Below are 24369 nucleotides of genomic sequence, written 5' to 3'. Positions count from 1 at the left end.
TGATCCAAACAACACGTGCGTGCACACACACTCACACACCGATGCATATAGACACAAACCACATCACCACAGTGTGCATTACTCTTTCGTCATCCAGCATCCATCTGCCCTTCTCAAAGGCACATTTTCCTGGCTTCTACATGGGAAAGGCCAGGACTTTGACCAGCTCAACCCTAGTATTCCAGTCACTCTCAGCTCCAGAGCTGGAGCATTTGACCCAGATCTAACCATCCTGCACCCTGCACCCAAAAACTGCTGCCTCAGTGAGCCAATCAAGCCAATCAGAGTCAATCCTCAGCATTTTGTTCGAATGACTTGGAAAAGGTCTTCCCTCTTTCCCATCATGCTTGACACTAAGTTGTAGAGGATGAAGCCATGGCCATCATTTTGACTCCATGAGGGAGGGCCTGAAGTTGCCAGAGGACACTAGGTAGGGGGGCCTAAAATGCAGCCCAAATGAAAAGAAGAGAAACCACATCCTGGTGATAGCCTAAGAACTCCAGGTCTAGCCATTTTTGAAGCCAGGATCTATCTCTAGACTTTTCAGTTATAAGAACCAAACATGTCCCCCTTTTTATTCCTTAAGTCAGCTGGAATTCAGCTTGTTGTTGCTTTGTTATTTGCAATGGATAGTCTTACTTGATAAATCAAAACCCTGATATCTTAATGACGACACAAGAAATACACAAAAATTGAACTGCTCAACTGCCCTTATCAGTCATACACCAGGCACGTCCTTCCTCTTCAGATTTCTGATCCATTGTTCACAGGGTCTCAGGAATTGTATTAAGTGTGCACAACTTCGATATCCCAATATACAATTTAATTGAGATAGATCTATAGCAAAAACATTTCATGTGTCCTATAACAAAACCTGTTCACATATATATTTTAAATCCATAAAGCAAGCCTATGAAGGAAGGCTGTTATTACAGTTTATAGTTTGTAGATTAAAAACTTCAGTTTAGAAAAGTCGACTTGAGTCTTAATGCCTCACAGCTAGTAAATGGTAAGGGTCAGGTCTTTTCATTATTCTTTTATTACACTTTCATTATGTTTTTCTTATTCCACAAATAATTTTTATCACGAAGTATAAATGCAGGACATAAATAAGCACTAAATTCCATCAAATTAAGAACTATAAGACTTTTCAAAATAGTATAATCTTACCTAACTCAGGATCTCGAATTCCCATGTACAATTCAAGAAGATCATCAATCTTCTCAACTGCTTTTGTTTTGGCTTCAGAGGGCTTTATCAAAGACAAGAGAAAGAAGATACTATTTTATATAAAATCTCTTGAATGTTAAGGGAAGGTAAAATCTGATTTGGAGCCAGTTCATGGTTGTGTCCATCAGCTCATTTGAGTGGAAATCTATCCCCAATGTGCTCTGTAATGCAATACAAATCAATACAGTAAATACTTATTTTTAGTGTCAGCATTAAGTGCCATGGATTCAAAGGAGAAACAGAACACAGTCTCCAAGTAGCTAACAATCCAGAAAGGGAGACAACTGTGAAAATAAATATGTAATAATAAGGAAAAATTTTAAAGGATATAAGAGGCATCACAGACAAGGTAAACTTAAATCTCTTAGAAGTCACAGAGGACTTGAAAAAAGGTGACTTAAAAACTGTTTTCAGGGGTGCCTGGGTGGCTCAGTCAGTTAAGCATCTGACTTTGGCTCAGGTCATGATCTCGCTGTTCGTGAGTTCAAGCCCCACATCGGGCTCTGTGCTGACAGCTCAGACCCTGGCACCTGCTTCTGATTCTGTGTCTCCCTCCCTCCCCCCCTCCTTCCCCTCCCTGTTTGCTTGCTAAGAAAAAAACAAACTGTTTTCGAAGATAAACTGGTAGAAGATAAGCAGGAGAGGTTACTGCAAATAGAAGTATTGCAAATAGGGGCACCTGGCTGGCTCAGTTGGTAGAATATGTGACTTGATTTTGGGCTTGTGAGTTCAAGCTCCATGTTGTATGTAGAGATTACTTAAAAATAAAATCTTAAAAAAACTATTGCAATAGATATGCAAAGTCTATGTGAACTCAGAGTCTGATAAAAAAGAGTATACCCAGACAGGACTTGGTCTTAGGGGTTCCTGTGTGCCATGAAAAGGGCTTTGGTCCTCATCATGCAGATGAAGGGTCTCCAAACCTTTTAATGGCTCATCCCCAGGGTAAAACATTTGTGAACATATAGTCTTACTATTTTTTATTTAATTTTACTGTATTGTTGAAATAACTTCCTGGGCCCAAGATGGAGCCATGCGGTCCAAAGTGTCATGTTATCTAACTTTTTTGTCCCTGTAAATACTATGCTTGACCAGAAACACAGTATAATCCAGTCAGCCCACCCCCAAATATCAAGCGAACTCTAGGACTCCTCACACCAAACAAGATTGACTATCTAGCCCCAGACAATCAGAGATTTTCTATTTCTCTCTTACTTGTTCTCTAATCTTTATCCTACAAATCTTGTCCTCTAACCCATTTTGCAATTGTCTGAAAGGGGACTGTCCGCTTCATGAATAAAGTTTGTATCACCTAAATTGTCTTTAATTTTTTTTATTTGTGGCATTTTATTTTTATTTTTTTATGTAAGCTCTACACCCAATATGGGGCTCAAACTCATGACCCCGAGATCAAGAGTCACATGCTCTACTGATTGAGCCAGCCAGGCACCCCTTCTTTAATCATTTTTTCACAGTATGTATCTTTCATAAATACATGTATTACTATATTAATGTATTATATACATTATGAAATACACAGAAATGTTATAAAAGGAGAAGATGCTGAAACAATAGTTAATTTTTATGTATTAATGGTACCAAAATATTTTTGTTCTTCCTAAAATTATTAAAGGTTAGAGTGAAAAACATGATTGAATACATTATTCTTTGAAAATCTTGGTTTAACGTTGGCAAAGTTTGTTTCTACATTCAGTTTATTTCAATACTTGGTCTTAATGGCTTCATAGCTAAAAAAGAAATTACCCAAAGATGTAAAATAATCAACTACTGGTACAAATGCAGAATTCAAGATTAGATTGTAAGAAATTCATAATGCTTTTAAGACAGTTATAAATATATGTTGCTTTGTGTTCTCCAAACTTATTAAAATATGCATTTTATTACAAATACCATTTTATTTTTATTTCCTTGAGGATATTATTACAACTTTCTCATGTTCTTATTTATATGAACTAAGCCTTAGAAAAACAGGTACAATATACCACACTCTTGCCTTCTTTATGGTGTATTTTGGATGCGCTGTGTAAATCAACAGTCCATGCAAAGTAAGTTGGGTGTTCACCTTTGTAGCCAGCCAGCCATATTGTTAAGTTTTGTAACAAGTATCACTACTTCTCATACACAATTTTACCATTCCACCCCCTAAATAGCTCTTGATCTCATCACCTCTTCCCCACTCACATTCTGATTGTCTGGGTTTAGCCCTCAATTTTTTCATATTTGCAGAAGTTTCCTAATTTTTCTCCCTGCCTGCAATCTTCACCCTCTCAAACCCACCCTGCTCAACAACCCATCCCTTAGAACAAAGGGATTTTTCTAAAACACAAAACTATATTGCTCTCCTCAAAATATTTTTTTTTAACGTTTATTTTTGAGAGAGACAGAATGCGAGCAGTGGGGAGGCATGGGTAGCCGAGACAGAGGGAGACACAGAATCTGAAACAGGCTCCAGGCTCTGAGCTGTCAGCACAGAGCCCGATGCAGGGCTCAAACTCATGACCCGTGAGATCATGACCTGAGCCGAAGTCAGACACTCAACCGACCGAGTCATTCAGGCTCCCCACTCTCCTCACGATTCTTAAATGGCTTCCCCAATTCCACAGACCTTTCACATCCTGACCCAGGCCTCCTCACCCCCCAACCAGATCCCTCTAGCACCCCCAAATCCCAATCCCATGGATGCTTATAACATCCCCAAGCCCATCATTTTTTCAGACCTAGAATACTCTTCTCCCCATTTTTAACCAACTCAACCATTTCTTTGGGATAGAAATTCCCTCCCACCTCTCCCTATCCCTGACAGCAGCTGATCAGCTCTCCTCTGACATTAACCCTATTCCCTAGTTTTTAATGGCTTCTTTCAATACTTCTCTCCCTTTAAAAGAAAAACAAGGTTTTTATTCATCTTTGTATCACCAGCACCTGGACTATGCCTGTCTCAAGAAACACATACCAAATAATTTATGAGGTATGCAGGTGGAATATCTTCCACACTTTTCAGAATCTGTTCTAGGTTATAAGGAGGCGATTTGTTTCAGATCTATAAATTCTTTAGATCATAAGTCCTTTGCACCAAATTTAACATTAGCAACAAACTAGCCTTTTCCTTTGAATTGGGCTATTTTCAGTTACTCTATTTAATGAAATAGGCTATGAAAATAGGAATGGAGTTTAAAATTTTTTTTTAACATTTATTTTTGAGACACAGAGACAGAGTGCATGGAGGGGAGGGACAGAGACAGGGAGACACAGAATCCTAAGCAGGCTCCAGGCTCCAGCTGTCAGCACAGAGCCCAACTCAGGGCTCGAATTCACGAACTGTGAGATCATGACCTGAGCCAAAGTCAGACACTTAATTGAGCCACCTAGGCGCCCCTAGGAATGGAGTTTTAGAAGTTTATCTTCAAATGAATCTTTCCTACCTCCCCAGACAGATCTTCGGCTGCTCCTTTTCATCCCAACACCTTATAAACAGCAGGTACTCAACAAATACTAATTATGTTAACTAAGCAAAGATGACCCTCCTCCTGAAGTGACATCGAGTTTTCTGCCTGCCTCTGACCCCTTTGCAAGTGGTTTTAAGATCTGTCCTTTGTTCCTCACAGCCTGGACTAGAAAGCAGTGGGCATTCTCCTGGCTCCCCCTGCCAGCTCCCTCTCACTGTCTTCCACTCTCTTCCAGATTCCTCTTCTACTCAGGTTTGTTCATTCATGTAATAAACATTTACTGGCCTGCATCAATGTGCCCAAGGGTGTGCTGGACACGGGGGGCACCTGGGTGGCTCAGTTGGTTAAGCATCTGACTTAGGCTCAGGTCATGATCTCAACATCTAGGAGTTTGAGTCCACTTCAGGTGACCCCACCCCACTTTCTCTCTCTCCCCTTCTCTGCCTCTAACTCACTTGCACCCTCTCAAAAAAAAAAAAAAAAAAAAGTGCACAGGACACTGGAAAAGTAAAAACTCAGAACTACCAGATGTCACTGCCATGAGTTTTTCACATACCTCCTCAAATCTCATTTGTAAAATACTTTTGGCTCTCCCCGGTCTCTTCCTTGCCCCTTGCATCCACATGAATCCTTTCATTCACTATCCAAGACCAAGGTACCTGACTCAGAATCTTTCTCTGGATTCCCCCAAACTGACAACATCCTAGGGGACTCAAACATATGAAAGTACAACTTTGGCATCACGGTTCTTTGAGTGTCTGCTCCAACAAACCACCCCCATGAATGATCCTGGGCATCGTCACCCAACAAAACTCTGGGATCCCACTCTGAAAACTTGCTCACTCTGCTGTTCAAACACATGGAGAGCCCTAGGCCAATATGAACCAGCCATCTCTGGTGCCTGTGCCCTGCCTGCTGGAGCTCCCTCGCCTCAGACACATGCCTGACCTCCCCATTGTCTACAGGAGGACTTCATCACCACAGTCCTCCCTGGGAGAGCAGACCACCATGTGCCACCCTGAATCCTCACTACCCCTGTCACCCTTAACCCCTGCTATTCTCTCCTTTCACCCTTCCTCCCTCCATTGGTCTCTTCTCCTTTTAGTGTTTTTCACTTAAAAACTGACCAAGTCAGGGGCACCTGGGTGGCTAAGTTGGTTAGGCGTCTGACTTGAGCTCGGTCATGATCTCGCAGTTTGTGAGTTCGAGCCCCACGTCAGGCTCTGTGCTGACAGCTCAGAGCCTGGAGCCTGCTTCAGATCCTGTGTCTCCCTCTCTCTGCCCCTACCCTGCTCATGCTCGGTCTTGTCTCTCAATAACAAACAAACATAAAAAAAAATTTTTTTTAATAAAAAAACACTGACCAAGTCAATCAGCAAAAGTTTACTCTTCTCAAGTTTAAATAACGGTTTATTAATTCAGCAAAGATTTGTGCTCCTTTGATGTGTCAGGTACTGTTCTAGGTGCTGCGGCTACAGCAATGAACAAAACATGTGAGAAAAAGAACTAAACAGATAAGAAACAAAGATATAATGTGTCCTATTGTGCTTAGTGCTTTAAAGAAAATTAAGGGCAAGGAAGATTGGGCAGGGGGAGGAGTGTCAGGAATTGCTACTTAAGCAAGATACTCAAAGAAGGCCTTTTAGATAAAGCAATATGTGGACAGAAACCTGAAGAAGTCAAGGGAGTGAGTCACGCCTGGAGGTGGACAGGCAGAGGTAACAACAGTACAGAGACATTGAGATGGGATGTATCTGGAATATTTGGGGACAGCAAGGAGACCCATGTGGCTGAAGCAGCGAGAGCCAGGAGAGGAGAGGAGTGGTGGGCAACGAGCTCAGGGAAGAAATGCAGAGTCAGATCATGTTGCTCACTCCAAGGACTTTAGCTTTTATTCTGAGTGCAATGGGAAGACACTGGAGAGTATGGAACAGAAAAGCAATCACTTGGACTTTTAATTCTGGCTGATGCGCTAAGCACAGAGGGAAAGAGGACAAGGGTAAACACAGGAAGAGTGAATACAAGGCGACTGCAACATTCAAGACAAGATGTAAGTGCCTTGGGCCAGATGAGGAGGGCAGAGATGATGACAAGTTGCTGGATTATGTTCTATTGTGGAGGTAGACCCACCAGGGTTTGCTGATAAAAGGGACATTGGTCACGAAAGACAAAAGTCAAAGGTGATGAGGAAATGTTTTACCCGAGGAGACTGGAGTTCATGAATATAGTATTTCATTACCAAAATCTTAAGTATGCCTGCTACTACCAGTGGCTCTGAGACTTTCTCTTGCCTCTCAGAGAATTCTGGTTAAGTGTTTGAGCCAGTCCAGATGTCTACAGACTCTAGCAGATGTTCTCAGCAGGTAGCTGAAGATGGCCATAGATCACAATTTCTTCTCTTGGACTTACTTATGTTTCCTTCTTAAATGCTTTCAGTAATCTTTGTATTATTTAAGTAGGCATTGAATTAAAGTCCTTGCTTTAGCGTATATGGTACCCTGTTTAATTTTGTGGCTTTGCCTTTATTTCCAGCTCTAATAAACATGAATATCCACACATTTCCAAGCAAAATGGGAGTTAAATAAACATAACCTACCATTTCTTCCACGGTGGCAGGACCCTTTGATCTCAGGCGAAGTGTCTCCCTTCCAGTACTAATTTTTCCTGCTGAGGACTTTCCAGCTTTTGACCTTGGCTCTATTTCTATAAACATATAATAGATGGAGAAAGGTGTGTATATTCAGAAAGAATTTCAACAGATTTCTATAAATGTAAATGTATTTTCCATCATAAAACTATATACACAATTAGACATTTGATAGAAGACATGTCTTCTTATAGAATTTCCTAAAAAAAAATAAATTCGGCTGCCATTGTTTTTCTTATATTCCACATGCAGTCTGGTTACAAAAATAAAAGGGAAATATTTTAAATATAGTTGGAAAGCACTAAGAGTTAAAAGGAATAAAAAATAAAACAGGTGGCTTTATTATAATAAAGGGATGTAAGTAACAGGAGAGCAGAGGCAGAAGTTCAGCTGGACTTCATTAAGGTCATGAAGGATTCACGTCTGGATAGAAGAGAGGAGTGTAGGCACTCCTACTGAAGTACCTACCCTCTGCTTGATGCTCTATATACAAAACTCATTTAATACTCATACGAACCTATGATGTAAGTTATAGCCCTCATTTTACAGAAAAGGAAATTGGACTCCATAAAGAACAGAGCTGGGATTCAAATCCAGGTCTTGTGACCCCAAGTCTGTATGCTTTCCTCAATGACACTCCAACACCGTACCTCTTGCAAACACAAGGGATATATTCAGAGATGTCATACTGAGAGAAGCAGGATTCTAAAGAGGCTAGGAATAAGTTTCAAGGAAGGAATTCTCCTCAGAAAGTCGGTAAAAGAACAGAGAACAAAAATCGAGGGAAAGCCACTGCTTTCCTTAGGCTTGTTGTGTTTTGGTTTTTTGTTGGTTTTTCCTACGCACCAGGAGTCACCCAATACTAAGCAGTAACATGAGTGAAAGGGTAGGGCGGGGACTGAGGATAACTCCAAAGCACATGCCCTATCTAGGCCAATAACTTACTCCAATAACTTACTGCCCTGGGGAAATGTGTGCCCCGCATAGCTGAATCTACTTGTTGGCAAAGAAACTGGATACTCAGTTCTCTATGAAACTCCTGATTTTTAAGTTTTTCCAATTAAGTCAAACCTTTAAAAACAACATATTAGCAAAAATAAAAGATGTGTGGATCCAATTCCAGTCACAGGCTACCAACTCATAAGTTCACAAATATCCCCAAGTACCCTTGACCAAGGACTCTGTGGCAGCAGTTTGGGACAAAGTACAGAGGTGGGGCAGGAAGATGCCCTACCACCAACCGGAGATAACTGAGCTCCAATAAGGAGCCACAGGACAGGCTGGTACATGCAAGTAGGTAGTGAGGGATGTACAAAGCTCTCCAGACAGACATCAAGTGTCCTGCAAATATGCTTTCTTGCTGACATAGAATCTAGAATCATTCCCATCTTCAGCAAGTACTGTTTTGCTATTGGGAATCCACACCAAAGTAATTAAGGATTTTACATATTAATTGTAACTTGTAACCGGGGACAGAATCACCAAAACATAAAACAAGTTTTCCTCTGGGGTGCCTGGGTGGCTCAGTTGGTTAAACGTCCAACTTTGACTCAGGTCATGATCTCACAGTTTGTGAGTTTGAGCCCTGCGTTGGGCTCTGTGCTAACAGCTCAGAGCCTGGAGCTTGCTTTGAATTCTGTGTCTCCCTCTCTCAAAAATAAACATTTAAAAAAAAAAAAGCTTTCCTTGGAGAATGAAATTATTTAAAATTATCACGCAATAAAGAGACCAGTTCTCCTAAGCTGATGACATTAATGCTAATCATCATGACCAGACAGATTCTCCAGCAACCAGAGCTTTATCGGCAAGTCTACTGCATTTGCCTTGCCAGTCATACTGTGCCCCGAGGGAAGAACAAATTAATGGAAGATTTTCAGCACAGAATTTCCAGAAGCGTGCCCAAAGAAAAAGATGAGGTCTGTCATCACCACCACCTCGGAGTGACGTACAGACCTAAAGCACTCAAGACAGTCTCAGCTTAATATTAACCTTCAAGATAAACAACCTTACACCACCCACCCCTTCCACACCCCCCCCCACACACACACATGCACGCGTGCGCGCACACACACACCACACCACTGTGATTTCACTAAGCAACCTACTCAGTATAACCTGTCTCCCCATAAAAATTTCCTATAAGGTGGAAAATGAACTGCTCAGCTAACACAGGTGTTTTGGTCTACCACTTCACACACATTTCTAACTAAACTACTACACTAGCATTCTGACTTAACAAGTCTCTTGCAAGTTTGGTCAGCAGGATAGAACCCTGGAAAATTGGACAACTCTAACAACAGTGAAAATAAAAGGTTTCTGAGGTTTACAAAGCTAAGGACCCAGCCTCTGGAGTTTTATCAAGGGACTGTCATCCAGGCTGGAGAAGTCAGCCAGCTTCCCTAGATGATGTCTCTATCTTACACCTTGCTCTTAAAACACCAGTAGCTAGAAAGGAAAATGCATGTAGAATGGAAGGGTTTTTTAAGTTTTTTTTTTTAATATTTATTTTGAAAGAAAGAAAGAGAGCGGAGAAGGGGCAGAAAGAGAAAGAGTTCCACGCAGGCTCCATGCTGTCAGCACAGAGCCTAACCTGAAGCTCGATCCCACAAAGCATGATATCATGACCTGAGCTGAAATCAAGAGTTGGATGATTAGCCAACTCAGCCACCCAGGTGCCCCTGGAAGGTTTGCTTCTTTATTTAAATGTTTTATTTTTTAAAACAGTTTTAGGTTCAAAACTGAGAAGACAAATTTCCCATATGCCTCCTGCCCCCACATGTGTACAGCTTTCCCTTTTATCACCATTTGCCACCACAGTGATAAATTTGGTACAATCAACAGACCTACACTGACACATCATTACTTGAGGTCTGTGGTTTACGTTACGGTTCACTCTTGATGTTGTACTTTCTAGGGGTTTGGAAAATTTATCCACCATCACAGTAGCATATAATTTTTCTTTTAATTTACATGCAAGTTAGTTAGCATATAGTGCAACAATGTATTCAGGGGTAGATTCCTTAATGCCCCTTACCCACTTATAGCCCATCCCCCCTTCCACCACCCCTCCAGCAACCCTCTGTTCGTTCTCCATATTTATGAGTCTCTTCTGTTTTGTCCCCCTCCCTAGTTTTATATTTTTTGCTTCCCTTCCCTTGTGTTCATCTATTCTGTATCTTAAAGTCCTCATATGATATTTGTCTTTGTCTGACTTTGCTTAACATAACATCTCTAATTCCATCCACGTAGTTGCAAATGGCAAGATTTCATTCTTTTTGATTGGCGAGTAATACTCCATTGTGTGTGTGTGTATACATATATATACACGTACATATACATATATATGTATATATACACACACACCCCATGTCTTCTTTATCCACTCATCTGTCAATGGACATTTGGCCTCTTTCCATATTTTGGCTATTGTTGACAGTGCTGCTATAAAGATGGGGGTGCACGTGTCCCTTCGAAACAGCATACCTGTGTCCCTTGGGTAAATACCTAGTAGTGCAATTGCTGGGTCATAGGGAAGTTCTGTTTTTAGTTTTTTGAGGAACCTCCATACTGTTTTCCAGAGTGGCTGCACCAGCTTGCATTCCCACCAGCAGTGCAAAAGAGATCCTCTTTCTCTGCATCCTCGCCAACATCTGTTGTTGCCAGAGTTGTTAATGTTAGCCATTTTGACAGCTGTGAGGTGGTCTCTCATGGTAGTTTTGATTTGTATTTCCCTGATGATGAGTGATGTTGAGCATTTTTTCATGTGTCAGTTGGCCATCTGGATGTCTTCTTTGGAGAAGTGTCTATTCGTGTCTTTTGCCCATTTCTTCACTGGATTATTTGTTTTTTGGGTGTTGAGTTTGAGAAGTTCTTTATAGATTTTGGATACTAACCCTTTATCTGATATGTCGTTTGCAAATATCTTCTCCCATTCCATCAGTTGCCTTTTAGTTTTGCTGATTGTTTCCTTTGCTGTGCAGAAGCTTTTTATTTTGATGAGGTCCCAGTAGTTCATTTTTGCTTTTGTTTCCCTTGCCTCTGGAGACTTGTTGAGTAAGAAGTTGCTGTGGCCAATGTCAAAGAGGGTTTTGCCTGCTTTCTCAAGGATTTTGATGACTTCCTGCCTTACATTGAGGTCTTTCATCCATTTTGAGTTTATTTTGGGGTATGGGTGTAAGAGTGGTCCAGATTCATTTTTCTGCATGTGGTTGTCCAGTTTTCCAGCACCATTCGCTGAAGAGACTGTCTTTATTCCATTGGATATTCTTTCCTGCTTTGTCAAAGATTAGTTGGCCATACATTTCTGGGTCCATTTTTGGGTTCTCTATTCTGTTCCATTGATCTGATTGTCTGTTCTTGCACCAGTACCATACTATCTTGATGATGACAGCTTTGAAGTCTGGGATTGTGATGCCTCCTGCTTTGGTTTTCTTTTTCAAGATTGCGTTGGCTATTAGGGATATTTTCTGGTTCCATACAAATTTGAGGATTGTTTGTTCTAGCTCTGTGAGGAATGCTGGTGTCATTTTGATAGGAATTGCATTGAATATGTAGATTGCTTTGGGCAGTATCAACATTTTAACAATACTTGTTCTTCCAATCCAAGAGCATGGAATATTCTTCCATTTTTTTGTGTGTCTTCTTCAATTTCTTTCATAAGCTTTCCATAGTTTTCGGTGTATAGATTTTTCACATCTTTGGTTAGATTTATTCCTAGGTATTTTATGGGTTTTGGTGAGCATACAATTTTTTTTAATGTTTATTTATTTTTGGCAGAGAGAGTGCAAGCAGAGGAGGGGTAGAGAGAGATGGGGACAGAGGATCCAAAGTGGGCTCTGTGCTGACAGCAGCAAGCCCAACGTGGGGCTTGAACTCACAAACCGTGAGATCACAACCTGAGCTGAAGTCAGACGTTCAGGTGACTGAGCCACCCAGTTGCTCCAATAGCATGTAATCATTGTCCTAAAAATCCTTTGTGCTCTGCCAATTCACCCCAGTTTTTTTTTAAGTCATTATTTGTCAAACCATCCTTCTCCATTAAGGTAGTTATCTCAAAACCAACCACTCGGTGGCACCAAATATTAAATTTTAAGTTCTGGCTTGGACCAACCTCCTGAAAGGCAGCTTTTACAGCTAACAAAACAGAAGCCATGTTTCTCTATGATCCTATGATTCAGGGACATAAATCACCAGTTCATACATGAAAACAGGATGGTCCTGTTTACCCGCAGGAGAAAAAAACAAGTTCTGTCCTTCTGTGCTGAATGTTTTGAAGACTGTGAAAGTTTCTCGTCTGGCCTACTTTTGGCAAGCCGGCCTAAGCATGTCTAACTAACGAGGCCAAGCCCTAAGTCAGTCACTTCACACTTCCCATGAACAAGTTTACATGAGACCTCTCTTGGGACTGAGTGCAGAGAGAGACGCAGTTCGTCCAGTAGACACTAGTAGCCAGCCTGCAGCTGGCTGGATTTGCTAGATTCAGGGCTCCTCACTCCTGTGAAGCATACAGACTACCCACCTGCTGCAGATGACGTAGACCACAGGACACACACAGCTGTGGTTACACAGCTGCTCCCATAGTTGAGGGGGAGGTCACCAAGAAGCAGTCACACTTGTTCCCAAGCCCATTTTGTGGCAATTGTATCTGTTACTCTAATTATGTAATTTAATTTAAAAGTACATGCACTGATGAAGTAAGTGTGAACCAAGGAGTTATTGTGAGGAAAAGTAGGTTAACAGCTTTGGAAAGATTCCATGAGGGCAGATGCAAAAAAAAAAAAAAAAAAAAAAAAAAAAAAAAATAGATGTAAGCAAGACAACACTAGGAGATTAGGAAAAATATTTTTAAACATCCAGCATTTCGGGGCACCTGGGTGGCTCAGTTGGTTAAGCGTCCGACTTCAGCTCAGGTCACAATCTCATGTTCCATGAGTTCAAGCCCCGGGTCGGGCTCTAGGCTGATGGCTCAGAGCCTGGAGCCTGCTTCCGGTTCTGTGCCTCCCTCTCTCTCTGCCCCTCCCCCGTTCATGCTCTGTCTCTCTCTGTCTCAAAATAAATAAACGTTAAAAAAAAAAAAATTTTTTTTTAATAAAAAATAAAAAAAAATAAACATCCAGCATTTCACATATCTAGTTTTTTAAAATGAAACAGAACCCACAGATATGCATGAAGATTGTAATTATGTAAGACCTCACAGATTGGAGAATCTGTGTCCTCTACTCAAAGGGATTTTTACATCAAAAAAAAAAAAAAAACAGTAAAAGAATGTATACATTTTTAAATAAGATATTTATACACACTAGTATCATTCTTTATGATACCCCATTTTAATGGGCATTTTCAATAATTAGCCCACCCTCCAGTCTCTGCTATACCATGAAGTGGAGGAATGAGGAAGCAGAGAAGACAGATGTCTACCTCTAGTTCGACCCTGACCTCTGGAGAAATAAGAGGCTAACAAAAACTATAGCCCTGTTTTCAGGAGGGGCACGTACAACATGGCTTAGATCCCCAACTGACACAGAGTGACAAGGTGGTGAAATGGGCATTCTCCTCATGTCTGCAGAACAAGGTCCTGTTCTGGTCCCATGAGGGCTCTAGTTGGCCTACAGCATGGATCATCACTTTCATAAGGAAGACCAAAGCCAGGATTTCAACAGGAGATGGGTACAGACAGACACAGCTACATCTAACACTTACTCAGTGAACAAGGTAGAGTTCAGAATCAGAAAACCTGAGTTCAAATCCCAGCTCTTCTGTTCACAGGGAACAAGTCCTCATCCATAAAAGACCACCACCTAAATATGGTGTTGTTTTAAGCATTCACACAGCTAATGTATAATACTTGGTCAGCCCAGTGGCCTGGCTCATATCATAGAAGGTTTCTGCTGGTACATTTCAACCTGGGGAGGAGAAATCTCTTCCCAAAACTCTCTCCCCATCAGAAACACTTGCATTGGTTTTCTGACAGTATTCAGAGACTTGTCACTTCAAATAGAGGTCTCTTTTTTATTCTATTTGATCTTTTCCATAAAACTATGATTTTCCCCCTTCAATTTACAGGAGCATGGAAATAACACATGACCCTCCCTCCCATTGTTCCACTCAGATTCTCCAAAGTGGCTGAGTTTAAACCCAACCTCTCATGGAGGCATTCAGCAGTGGAGGCCCTCCAGTATCCATTCCATTGGTTGCCTTCTCAGTACCCACTGATCATTTGAGGGTCACTGTGGTTCAGGGGAAGCTGACTGCTCTCAGCTTCAGGGATGGGCCAACCTATCAGATTCCCTTCATCACAAGTGACTGTTTCAGAGATGATGATGTGACCAAAGTCAGTTAAGGCAGAATGAATCTAAGGACTTTTGCTAGAAATTCTGAGACAAGGACATGCTCCTTTTCTGTTCTGCAATGAATAAGTAAGCACACAGTCTCAGTAGTTGCTGACCTCCATTTCGGGACAGAATGTGGAGCTAACCTTAAGATAATATAGGAATAATGAAGCTGATGCCTCGGGCAGCAGAGAAGAAAGAGCAAGAAACTGGGTCCTGATCACACTGTACAGCCCCTACACGGAGCTTTGCTAATGCCAGCACCCCTCATGGACGGTTGATTTATAAGATGCCCTTTTCTGCACAAGTCAGTTTGGTAAGGTTTTCCACTGTTGCCAACTGAAAGAGATCTCACAATACAGAATTCTGTCTAAGCAGTGAAGCAATTTCTAAAAAGGCCTTCCAATGCTTGGACATACACAAATAGACCTGTCTATAAACAGTTCAAGAGCTCCCTACCCTATTCCCACCCCTAACACACACATGCCTGCACACACACTTCTCAGAACAGCTGACATAAAATCTAGCTTGTGTTCCAAAATATAAAAATGTAACTGTACATTCCCTTTTTCCATGTGCTCTTCCTCGCACCAACATTTCTCAGACTCCTTTAGAATGGCCATGAGTTTTTATTTTGTTTTTTAAATTCAGCTGGTAGGGTGCTGGGGTACATTTAAAAAAGACAAGTTGGGGCACCTAGATGGCTCCATTGGTTGAGCATCCAACTCTTGATTTCAGCTCAGGTCATGATCCCAGGGCCGTGGGATGGAGCCCCACATTGGGCTCTGCAGTGAGTGTGGAGCCTGCTTGGGATTCTCTCCCTCGCCCTCTGCCCCTTTCCCCAGCTTGTGCTCACTCTCTAAAAAAAAAATAAACATTTTTTAAAAAGACAAAAAGATAAGTGGATGCCACATGCACAACGCATCATTGTCTACTGGATCAAAGGAGCTGGCAACAATGAACCAACACCACAAAACACACACACACACACACACACACACACACACACACACACACACACACACACACACACAGTTGCTCTTGTAACTGTTCCTTTGAGGAGACTATACAGTGCATGATAAGTGTGGGAAATGGAATAACTGTACCTGAAATCTTATTCTTTAGTTAAGATGTCATTTGAGGGTGCCTGGGTGGTTCAGTGGTTAAGCATCTGACCTGGCTCAGGTCATGATCTCACAACTCTTGAGTTCAAGACCTGCTCGAGCCCCCCACCGCGGTCATGAGCTCCAGCCCCAGGTGAGCCCTCCTTCTCTCTCTCAGCCCCTCACTCACTTGTGCCCTCTCTCAAAATAAAAAATAAAAAGACATCATTTGAGAAAAACTCAGCTCTATTTTTAGAACTCCTTGAAATTACAGGCAAAAGTTAATGCACGCCTTGAAGAAAGTTTGTAGCTTTAATACAGAGGGGACTGTGTTACAAAAAAGATTATAAACCTCTGGACTCCAATAGGAGGGAAAAAAAATTTTTAAGTGCTGGATAAAATATTTTTACCCTTTTAAACTTATTTATTCCACAGCATGATTTTACCAGAGAATTCAAAAAATCAAGAGGTATTCTTCACTTTTATTATTGGTTTACTACATATTTTCTACTAGTCTTTGAAAAGGTATGAAAAGTGTTACAAAAACAATCTTAACAGTTTAAAGAAGTGATACAATGGATTCTACATTTCTAACACAGAACCATTTATAATATTAAAGAAAATGGTTGAAAATGAGAATAATCAGGGGCACCTGGGCAGCTCAGTAGGTTGTGTCCAACTTCAGCTCAGGTCATGATCTCACAGTTCATGAGTTCGAGCCCCACGTCGGGTTCCGTGCTAACAGCTTGGAGTCTGAAGCCTGCTTTGGATTCTGTGTGTGTGTGCACACGCTCGCTCGCTCGCTCTCTCTCTCTGCCCCTCCCCCACTCACACTCTGTCTCCTTCTCTTTCAAAAATAAATTTCAAAAAAAATTTTTTTAATGGGAATAATCATATAGTTAAAAATTATGAAGCCACTAAGTAGAATGACTCAGTTTCTCTACTTCTTAGCCTAGAAATGCTAGCCTCTTTTTCCAAATAATTGTTTTCTGGCTATAAAAGTTAGTATATTAATTTTATATTAAAAATGCAAAGAACACAAGAAGCCTAAAGAAAGAAGTCACTCATAAACTCACCACCTAAAAAACTATTAAGTTTCAATATACATATGCTGTAAGTCATTTTTCTTAGTTGTTACAGGAGCCCCTGAGTGGCTCAGTCAGCAGACTGTCCAACTCTTGATTTCGGCTCAGGCCATCTCACACATAGCCTGCAGTGGGCTGTGCTGACTGCGGGGAGGCTGCTTGGGATTCTCTGTCTCTGTCTCTCTCTCACTCTCTCTCTGCCCCTCCCCAGCTCACACTGTCTCTCAAATAAACATTAAAAAAAAAGTTTTACAGAAATAGGATATTACCACACATTGTTTTGTAGTCTGTCTTTTCACTTAATACATCATTAATCATTTTCCATACACAAAAGAAATAACCTCCTTAACTTATTCTGAAAACATACTCTTACCACAATTTTGAGCACAATCTGTTATATAATTATAGGATAATGGATCTGACAACTCCCATTGTAAAAATACTCCACAGAATATGTGTTGGTATAATCGCTGTTTTTCTAATAAGTTACTTTTTTTATTAAAAGAAATTTTTAAGTTTATTTATTTTGAGAGAGAGAGCGGGGGAGAAACAGCGATAGAGGAAGAAAGAAAATCCCAAGCAGGTTCTATGCCATCAGCACAGAGCCCGATGTGGGGCTTGAACTCACGAACTGTGAGATTGTGACCTAAGCTAAAACCAAGAGTCAGGTGCTTAACCGACTGAGCCACCCAGGCACCACTCTAATAAATTACATTATATTCATACTGTGCAGCCATATTAAGGAAGCCACTTACATTGTAGCATTTTTGCTCCCTTCCTCCTACAGTGCTAGGACTAAGCTTAAGAACAGTTGAAAACTTAATCTGTCTTTTATTCACAGTTATTAATTCCAAGTGTTCCTGAAATATTATAGTTCTAAGAAACCAATCTCTGTTTAAAGTAAGTGCCTTGGGATTACAAAGTTCTTAATACTATAGATTGTAATTTCACTTTTCCCAATTAAAAATGTCAGCATTTAATAAATTTTCTTTTAAGGAGAGTTTACAACTACAATAAAAGAGTGCGTATTTAGCTTGGGTCTTTATCCAGCTAAGTCTTACGCTGAAAACGCATTTATCAGTTACACTCAGTATTCAACACATCTGCCACACCCCACAAAAGAGAATTTGGCTCTTTATTTATCTTCTCCCATAGTATCTTAGTGGCAAATGCCAAACCAACATCCAGCTAGATAGAAGGGCAGAACAAATTCTGTGACATAAAAAGATGATTAAGCGGCATGTTCTACCCCCTAAATTTATCATTGTGAAGACCTTAAGCCTTTGCCTGTGTATACACACACACACACACACACACACACACACACACATATATATATAATACGTGTATATACATATGTATGTATATACGTATACACATATATACATACAAACACGAGTGCCACTGTCAGATAAAATGCAAAGTATCTAAAACTGAACATCTCTCCCTAACTTTCCCTCAAACCAATTCTACATCCAAACTGCCTCATTTCCAGTCATCACTCTTATTACACAGGCTCCAAGGATAGACATCTTGGGAGTGACATTTGTTTCTTCTGAACTTTCTCTTCTCTCTTCTTTAAGCAGCATCAATCCAACTCCTGACAACCATGTTTGCCTTGGCAATATTACTCAGGCTTCTTTCTCTCCTTCAAATCCCTACTGCTGCCCCTAATCCCAGCCCTTATTTACTCCCAGACTGCTGCTGCAGCCTCCTATACAGTTTCTTCTCTATAAAATCCAGCCACATTGATTTTCAGGCTTAAATCCCCAAAATCTATTTCATGTCATTCTTCAGTTCTAATACCTAAAGGACTCCCTCTCTCCCTCAAAAACAAGCTCAGATTCCCCACCTAGTTTTTGGAGCTCTTCTTATAATAACCCAGAACTGCTTCTGCAGCCTGATTTGCTGCAGTTCCTACAAGCCCAGGCTCTTCACTGTTCTCAACACTTCCCACAGAAAACCCTGTCTATACTTTTCCTCCCATCTACCAAGACCAAGTTCAAATGCAAATCTTCCCTAGGAAGATTTCACCTACCTACCTTTCCCTTCTCTGAACATCAATTTAAATTTCTGAAGCGGATTTAAAATTTTACTCCACAATTTTGGGTATAAGAAAGGTCAGATTGAACAGGATTCAGAGCCCCTCATTCCAGAGGCCTGGTGAGAAACCGAGCCTTAGCTTTGTTTTTGAAGTCTCTCTTCCCTCTCTGAGCATCAAGAGGGCTGCGAATGGGCTCAGTCCAACAAAAACCCTACAGTCTGAAACTATGTCCAAGTCAGTATGTCCACTTGTAGCCTAAGCCCAGGACACAGGGCAATCTTGACCTCAAGCCTGCAAGGCTACAGTTTTGTTCTTTGGAAGGTTCTTTTGTTTTTGTTTTTAGATAGCGAGCACACAAGCAGGAGGGACAGAGGGGGACGATGGATCTGAAGCAGGCTCTCCGCTGACAGTAGCAAGCTCGATGAGGGGCTTGAACTCACCAACCGCAGAATTATGCCCCGAGCCAAAGCTGGATTTTCAACCAGCTGAGCCACCACCTAGGTGCCCCACAAGGCCACAGTTCTTAAGTCTCTAATATCCTATGGAACTCTATCAGGCATCCTGTCACCTCTTATGGGGAGTTACATGGAAATAGGACCCTGGTCCCTGATTCTGGTGGAACCTACCAAAAACCATGGCTTTCTCTTTGGGGAAGTTCCTTCCCAATCTTACCATTTCTCCCAGCCCCCATCACTCTCAAAGCTTTAGAACCCTTCCCAGTCATGGACAGTCAGCTCTCAGCTGAACTGCACTTTAAATGTTTTTCTAGCACATACCCTGGCTTGTGTTGTATTCTAGAAAGGCAGTAACATCCAATGTTAATACAAGCCTCAGGAGCAAACAGGAATGGAGTACTGTACTTGCACTCCCCATCCACCGTTGGGTGACCTCAGCAAGGTATTTAACTGCCCAAAGTCTCAGTTTACTTATCTGAAAAACTCTCTCAGGAATGGCATGATGATTAAATCAGGCCATAACAGTCCTATTAGTAATGACTTACATTTATGTAGCACTATGTGCCAAGCACTATTCTAAGTACTTTACATATATTAACTCATCTAATCCTCACAAGGCTTTATAGATAAGTAAACAGGAACAGAGGGAGTACATGGTCCAAAATCACATAGATAACAAGCAGCAGAGATAGGAATTAAACCCAAGCAATTTGTCTCAGTCTATGCTCTTTATTGCTTCCTATAAGCCTTCAATAAATGGTACCTTACTGCTATTAATAGAATTACTTGATTCTTAATATATCTGCCTCCTATAAATTGGAAGCTCCTTGAGGACAGCAAACATACAAACGTATCTGCAACAGTTGTTAGAAAGCTGGCTCTGAAGGCTCACTGCATGGGTTAGAAGGCTTCCTCCATCACTCACTAGTCTAAAACCTTGGACAAACTGCTTCATCTTCTAGCATGGTTGAAAGGATTAAGTGATTTCCAACATAGAAAGTACTTAGAAAAGTGAATGGCAGGCAGCTACTATAAGGAAATACAGATATATCTCATTGATAGGAGATAGGATACCATCGTCGGTCTTTTCGAGATCTGGAACCGTGCCAGAGTTCCCAACAAATAACGTGCTAATCACCAACTCATCTCCATTACTTTTCAAGTTTCACATGTGTTTGTCTTGTTCCTAAAATCACCCCTTACAGAAAGGTTCCACCTTCATAAGAATAGTAATAAAACTTATATTGAATACTTACTAGGTGTCAGGGACTGTTCTGTTCTTTTTTCATGTATTTAATCATTTAACCTTCGCAGTGGCCTGATAGGATAAATACTATTATCATTTTCACTTTTTGTATGAAGAAACCAAGTCACAAAGTTTAATCCAATGCCACATGATCACACAGTCCAAACGTGACAGTCTATATACTTAATTACTTGTACTTTCTCTTCAGTAACTTTTATCATATTCCCCAGTATGTTTTGTAGAATTCAGTATACATGAAAAGGCACTAAAAGCACTTGTTGGTTGAAACTTTTTCACTAGAAATAGCATGAAAAATAGACATTTCAAACACTTAAAAAATACTATCTAAAAAGTCATCTAAAACTTAAAAGCCAAAGTTTCTGTCTTAATATCAAATAGACTTAGTCTTTGAAAAGGAGCACATCAGTGAAGCTGAATCACACAGATGAGGTCCGAGTTTTCCAGCTGTGAATGACTCAAAGGACTCAGACGTACTTCACATACTGAACATCCTATTCTGATAGACACATAGCACAGAAATGAAGCCTCTAAAAGAAGACATAGCCCGGAGATCTGTTACAAAATCTAACCCCAAAGCAAAGACTATTAATGCTTTAGGAGGTACACCTTTTCTTTTAACTCCCTTTCTGATTTTGAAAACAATTTACAAAAAACACTTCAGGCCTTCTTCCACAAACATCTTTCCATAAAGGGCAACAATTACAAATTAAAGAACTTCTCTGGGATACATAGAGAATCATCCAAGTAAAACAACCAAAGTTTCAGAGATTTAACAGTTATTTTTCTGCAGCTAAAAGGCCGCACAGGAAACAAACCAGTTGAACTAGTCTAGTCTTAGAGCCAGCTAAATGGAAGAGTGGGTTTTCACAGCCTTGGGAAAGTCTAGGTTTACAGGGCAAACCCTGCAGTGTTGAGCTCATTGTGGAGACATGTTCCTTTTCATTGGCAAAAAGGGAAAGGAAGTGAGCCATGCCCTAAAAAAAATATCACTAGAGACATTCCACCCGATACTTGATAAGGACTGGGAAGGCTGCCATCAACTCATGGCTAGAAGGAGAAAAATTTGGATCAGAAAGCAGCTGACCAGGAGAAACCATGTTAGGTATGGGAAAGATTTCTCAAGCTACAAATTTTTAACAAGGGAATCATTTAAACCAGTGGCTTCCATTTTTATCACTTTTTTACTATGACCCACAGTGACAAATACACATATCATAACACAATTACAAATATATACATAATTGAAACACAAATATACAAAACGTAACTGACACGTACAGTGTAACCTACCCTTACTAGGCACAAAGGACTATGAAGTTTCCGATTCTATTCTACTTTGTGTTTTGGGGTTTTTTTGTAATGTTTATTTTTGAAAGAGACAGACCAAGATAGAAAATGAGCAGGGGAGTGGCAAATGGAAGAGGACAGAGAATCCAAAGCAGGCTCTGCTCTAACAGCAGAGAACCCAATTCAGGACTCAAACTCACAAACCCTGAGATCATGACCTGAGTCGAAGTCAGACGCTTAACAGACTGAGCCACCCAGGTGCCCCTACTTGGTGTTTTAAACATACTGGTTGAGATCCACTGGATGAACAGTGATTTAAACTCTGATCAACACAGGAGAATCTGAGGGTGTGTCTTAAAATAGCCTTTAGCTCCCCCTCAGAGCCCCACCGCCAACTCAGGAAAAGCTACAGTGGAGCATCTGCTCTTGGGACAAGTACTGGGCTCTTGAGTGCTTAGGGAAAGGGCATCCAAAAGCTGTCTCCTCCAGGTCTGGCCATTCCTCACTGTGCTGGCCCCTCCTCTCTCTACTCCGGAAAGGCTGGGCTTCCCCCACAGCTCTAGGTTTGAGCTTTTTCTCTTACTACTCTGAGTGATGGGATTTCCACAGCTTGAAATTACTCCTAAATCCCATCCCCGAGGCTCCAGTTCTCAACACCTGTCTACCTCTTACACATTGCCAACTAAATTTTCCCACAAGTTTCAAATTCCTCAGGCCCAAAATTATACTGTAAGTACAGTCTCTCTTCCCTATCTTCTCACCCAAATCTGTTTCTCTTCCAGTTTTCCTCATCTTAAAGAATGGCACTACAATCCCTCACCCAAGCCACATCTGTGGGTCATCATTTGCAATATCTTTTACCTCTACAATGAGTTGCCAATTCTACCTTCTTAATATTCACTAGTACACAGATAAATGTTTAACCATCAGCTCTCCAAGCTTAAAAAAAAAAAAAAAAAAAGTCCTGATTTCCAGCACTTTTCTGTCTGTGATGTAAATGATGTCACTAAATGTGGAGTTTGGGAGAGATGTGCACAAATGGCTCCAGCATGCCACTGTCTATTCCTCGGAACCATTTCTCATCTCCATACCTACCGGTACTACCTTAATTGAGGATTTCGCCTTCTCTCTCTGCAACCTACACAATAGAATCTTCATGGATTTCGTTGACCACTATCTCATAAACCACCCGCCGCTTTGACACAGTCTCCAAACTGTCTAAAAGCCAAGTCTCATCATGTCACTCTCCTGCTTAAGCCCCTTCATTGCCCACTCTTTATCTTCACATATAAGGGTCTTGATTATTTGGTCTCTACTGACCCTTGAGCTTTGTCTCTTGCCACACAACCACCTATAACCTCTATTGGAATCACACTGACATACATGCTTATTCCCAAACATAGGATACTGCCCCATGCCTCCGCACCCTTATTGTATTCTCACTCCCTGGGACAACCTTTCCTAATTTGTTTACTGAGCACACCTCTTTTAAGATTCAGCTCAAATCCTTTCTCCAGAAAGCTTTTCCTCAACTCTTAGGTAGACCTGATGTCTCCCACTTTTATGCCTCCAATACATGTTAGCACCTCTAACACTCTATTGGATTTCCTTCTTTTCATATCCATCTCTTCCCACTAGATCTGAGCTTCTTAAAGGTAAGAATTAGATCTTATTCACAGACAGACCAAGCAGGTAATATCGTGATGGAATACAGTGGACTCTCAAGAAACTATATCAGCGATTAATATCCTAAGACCAACATGTACTAACTGATCAAACATCTATTGAATGAAAACATCAGGATGTTCTTGCCATATACCCAAGGCCAAAGGACAGCTAAGATACCCCACCTGTACCTTCTAGATTACTAGGGAGCCCATACTGCTATAGTCAAAGAATTTGCACTGTGATTTTTTTTTTTTTAAGCCTATTGGCTTCTGTGTTAGTTTCCTAGGGCAAGTACAAAAGACCACCTATCTTAAACATAAGAAATCATTTTCTCAGTTCTAGAAAAGTCCGAGATCAAGCCAACACCAAGGTTGCTTTCTTCTAAGACCACTCTTCTTGACTCGTAGAGATCTTCATGGTCACATGGCATTCTCTCACTATGTGTATTTATGTCCAAATTTCCTCTTCTTATACCAGTCATATTGGATCAGGGCTCACCCTAAATGATCTCATTTTAATTTAATTACCTCCTTAAAGACCTTATCTCAAAATACAGTTACATTTTGAGGTAGTGGAGATTAGGATTTCAACACATGAATTTTAGGGGGCAAAATTCACTGAATAACAGCCTCCTGCTAAACTGTGAACTCCTCAAAAGGTAAGAACTATAGCCTTCTTTCTTAGTATCCACTGTGCCTAATGGAGTTCCCAGAACACAGCAGATTCTTATCTGTGGGAGACAATAAATGAAAGATCTTCTCAGAAGTATAGTCCAAATCTGGATTGTT

At 40.9% G+C, this 24369-nt stretch overlaps 1 protein-coding gene across 3 annotated transcripts in view; it reads right to left on the bottom strand.

Moving 5' to 3' along the window:
* Nucleotides 1-24369, bottom strand: part of GIPC2 (GIPC PDZ domain containing family member 2) — an 86222-nt gene that overhangs the window by 15726 nt on the left and 46127 nt on the right. For all 3 annotated transcript variants that reach the window (XM_042952316.1, XM_042952315.1, XM_042952317.1), the window contains exons 4-5: nt 7294-7400; nt 1171-1252 (exon numbers count right to left, since the gene is read on the bottom strand). In XM_042952316.1, the coding sequence (XP_042808250.1) occupies nt 1171-1252; nt 7294-7400 (189 nt within the window). The remainder of the gene's footprint in view (nt 1-1170; nt 1253-7293; nt 7401-24369) is intronic.

This window comes from Panthera leo, chromosome C1, assembly GCF_018350215.1.
Source record: "Panthera leo isolate Ple1 chromosome C1, P.leo_Ple1_pat1.1, whole genome shotgun sequence".
Taxonomy (NCBI): Eukaryota; Metazoa; Chordata; class Mammalia; order Carnivora; family Felidae; genus Panthera; species Panthera leo.
This window is presented reverse-complemented; position numbering and strand designations above follow the sequence as displayed.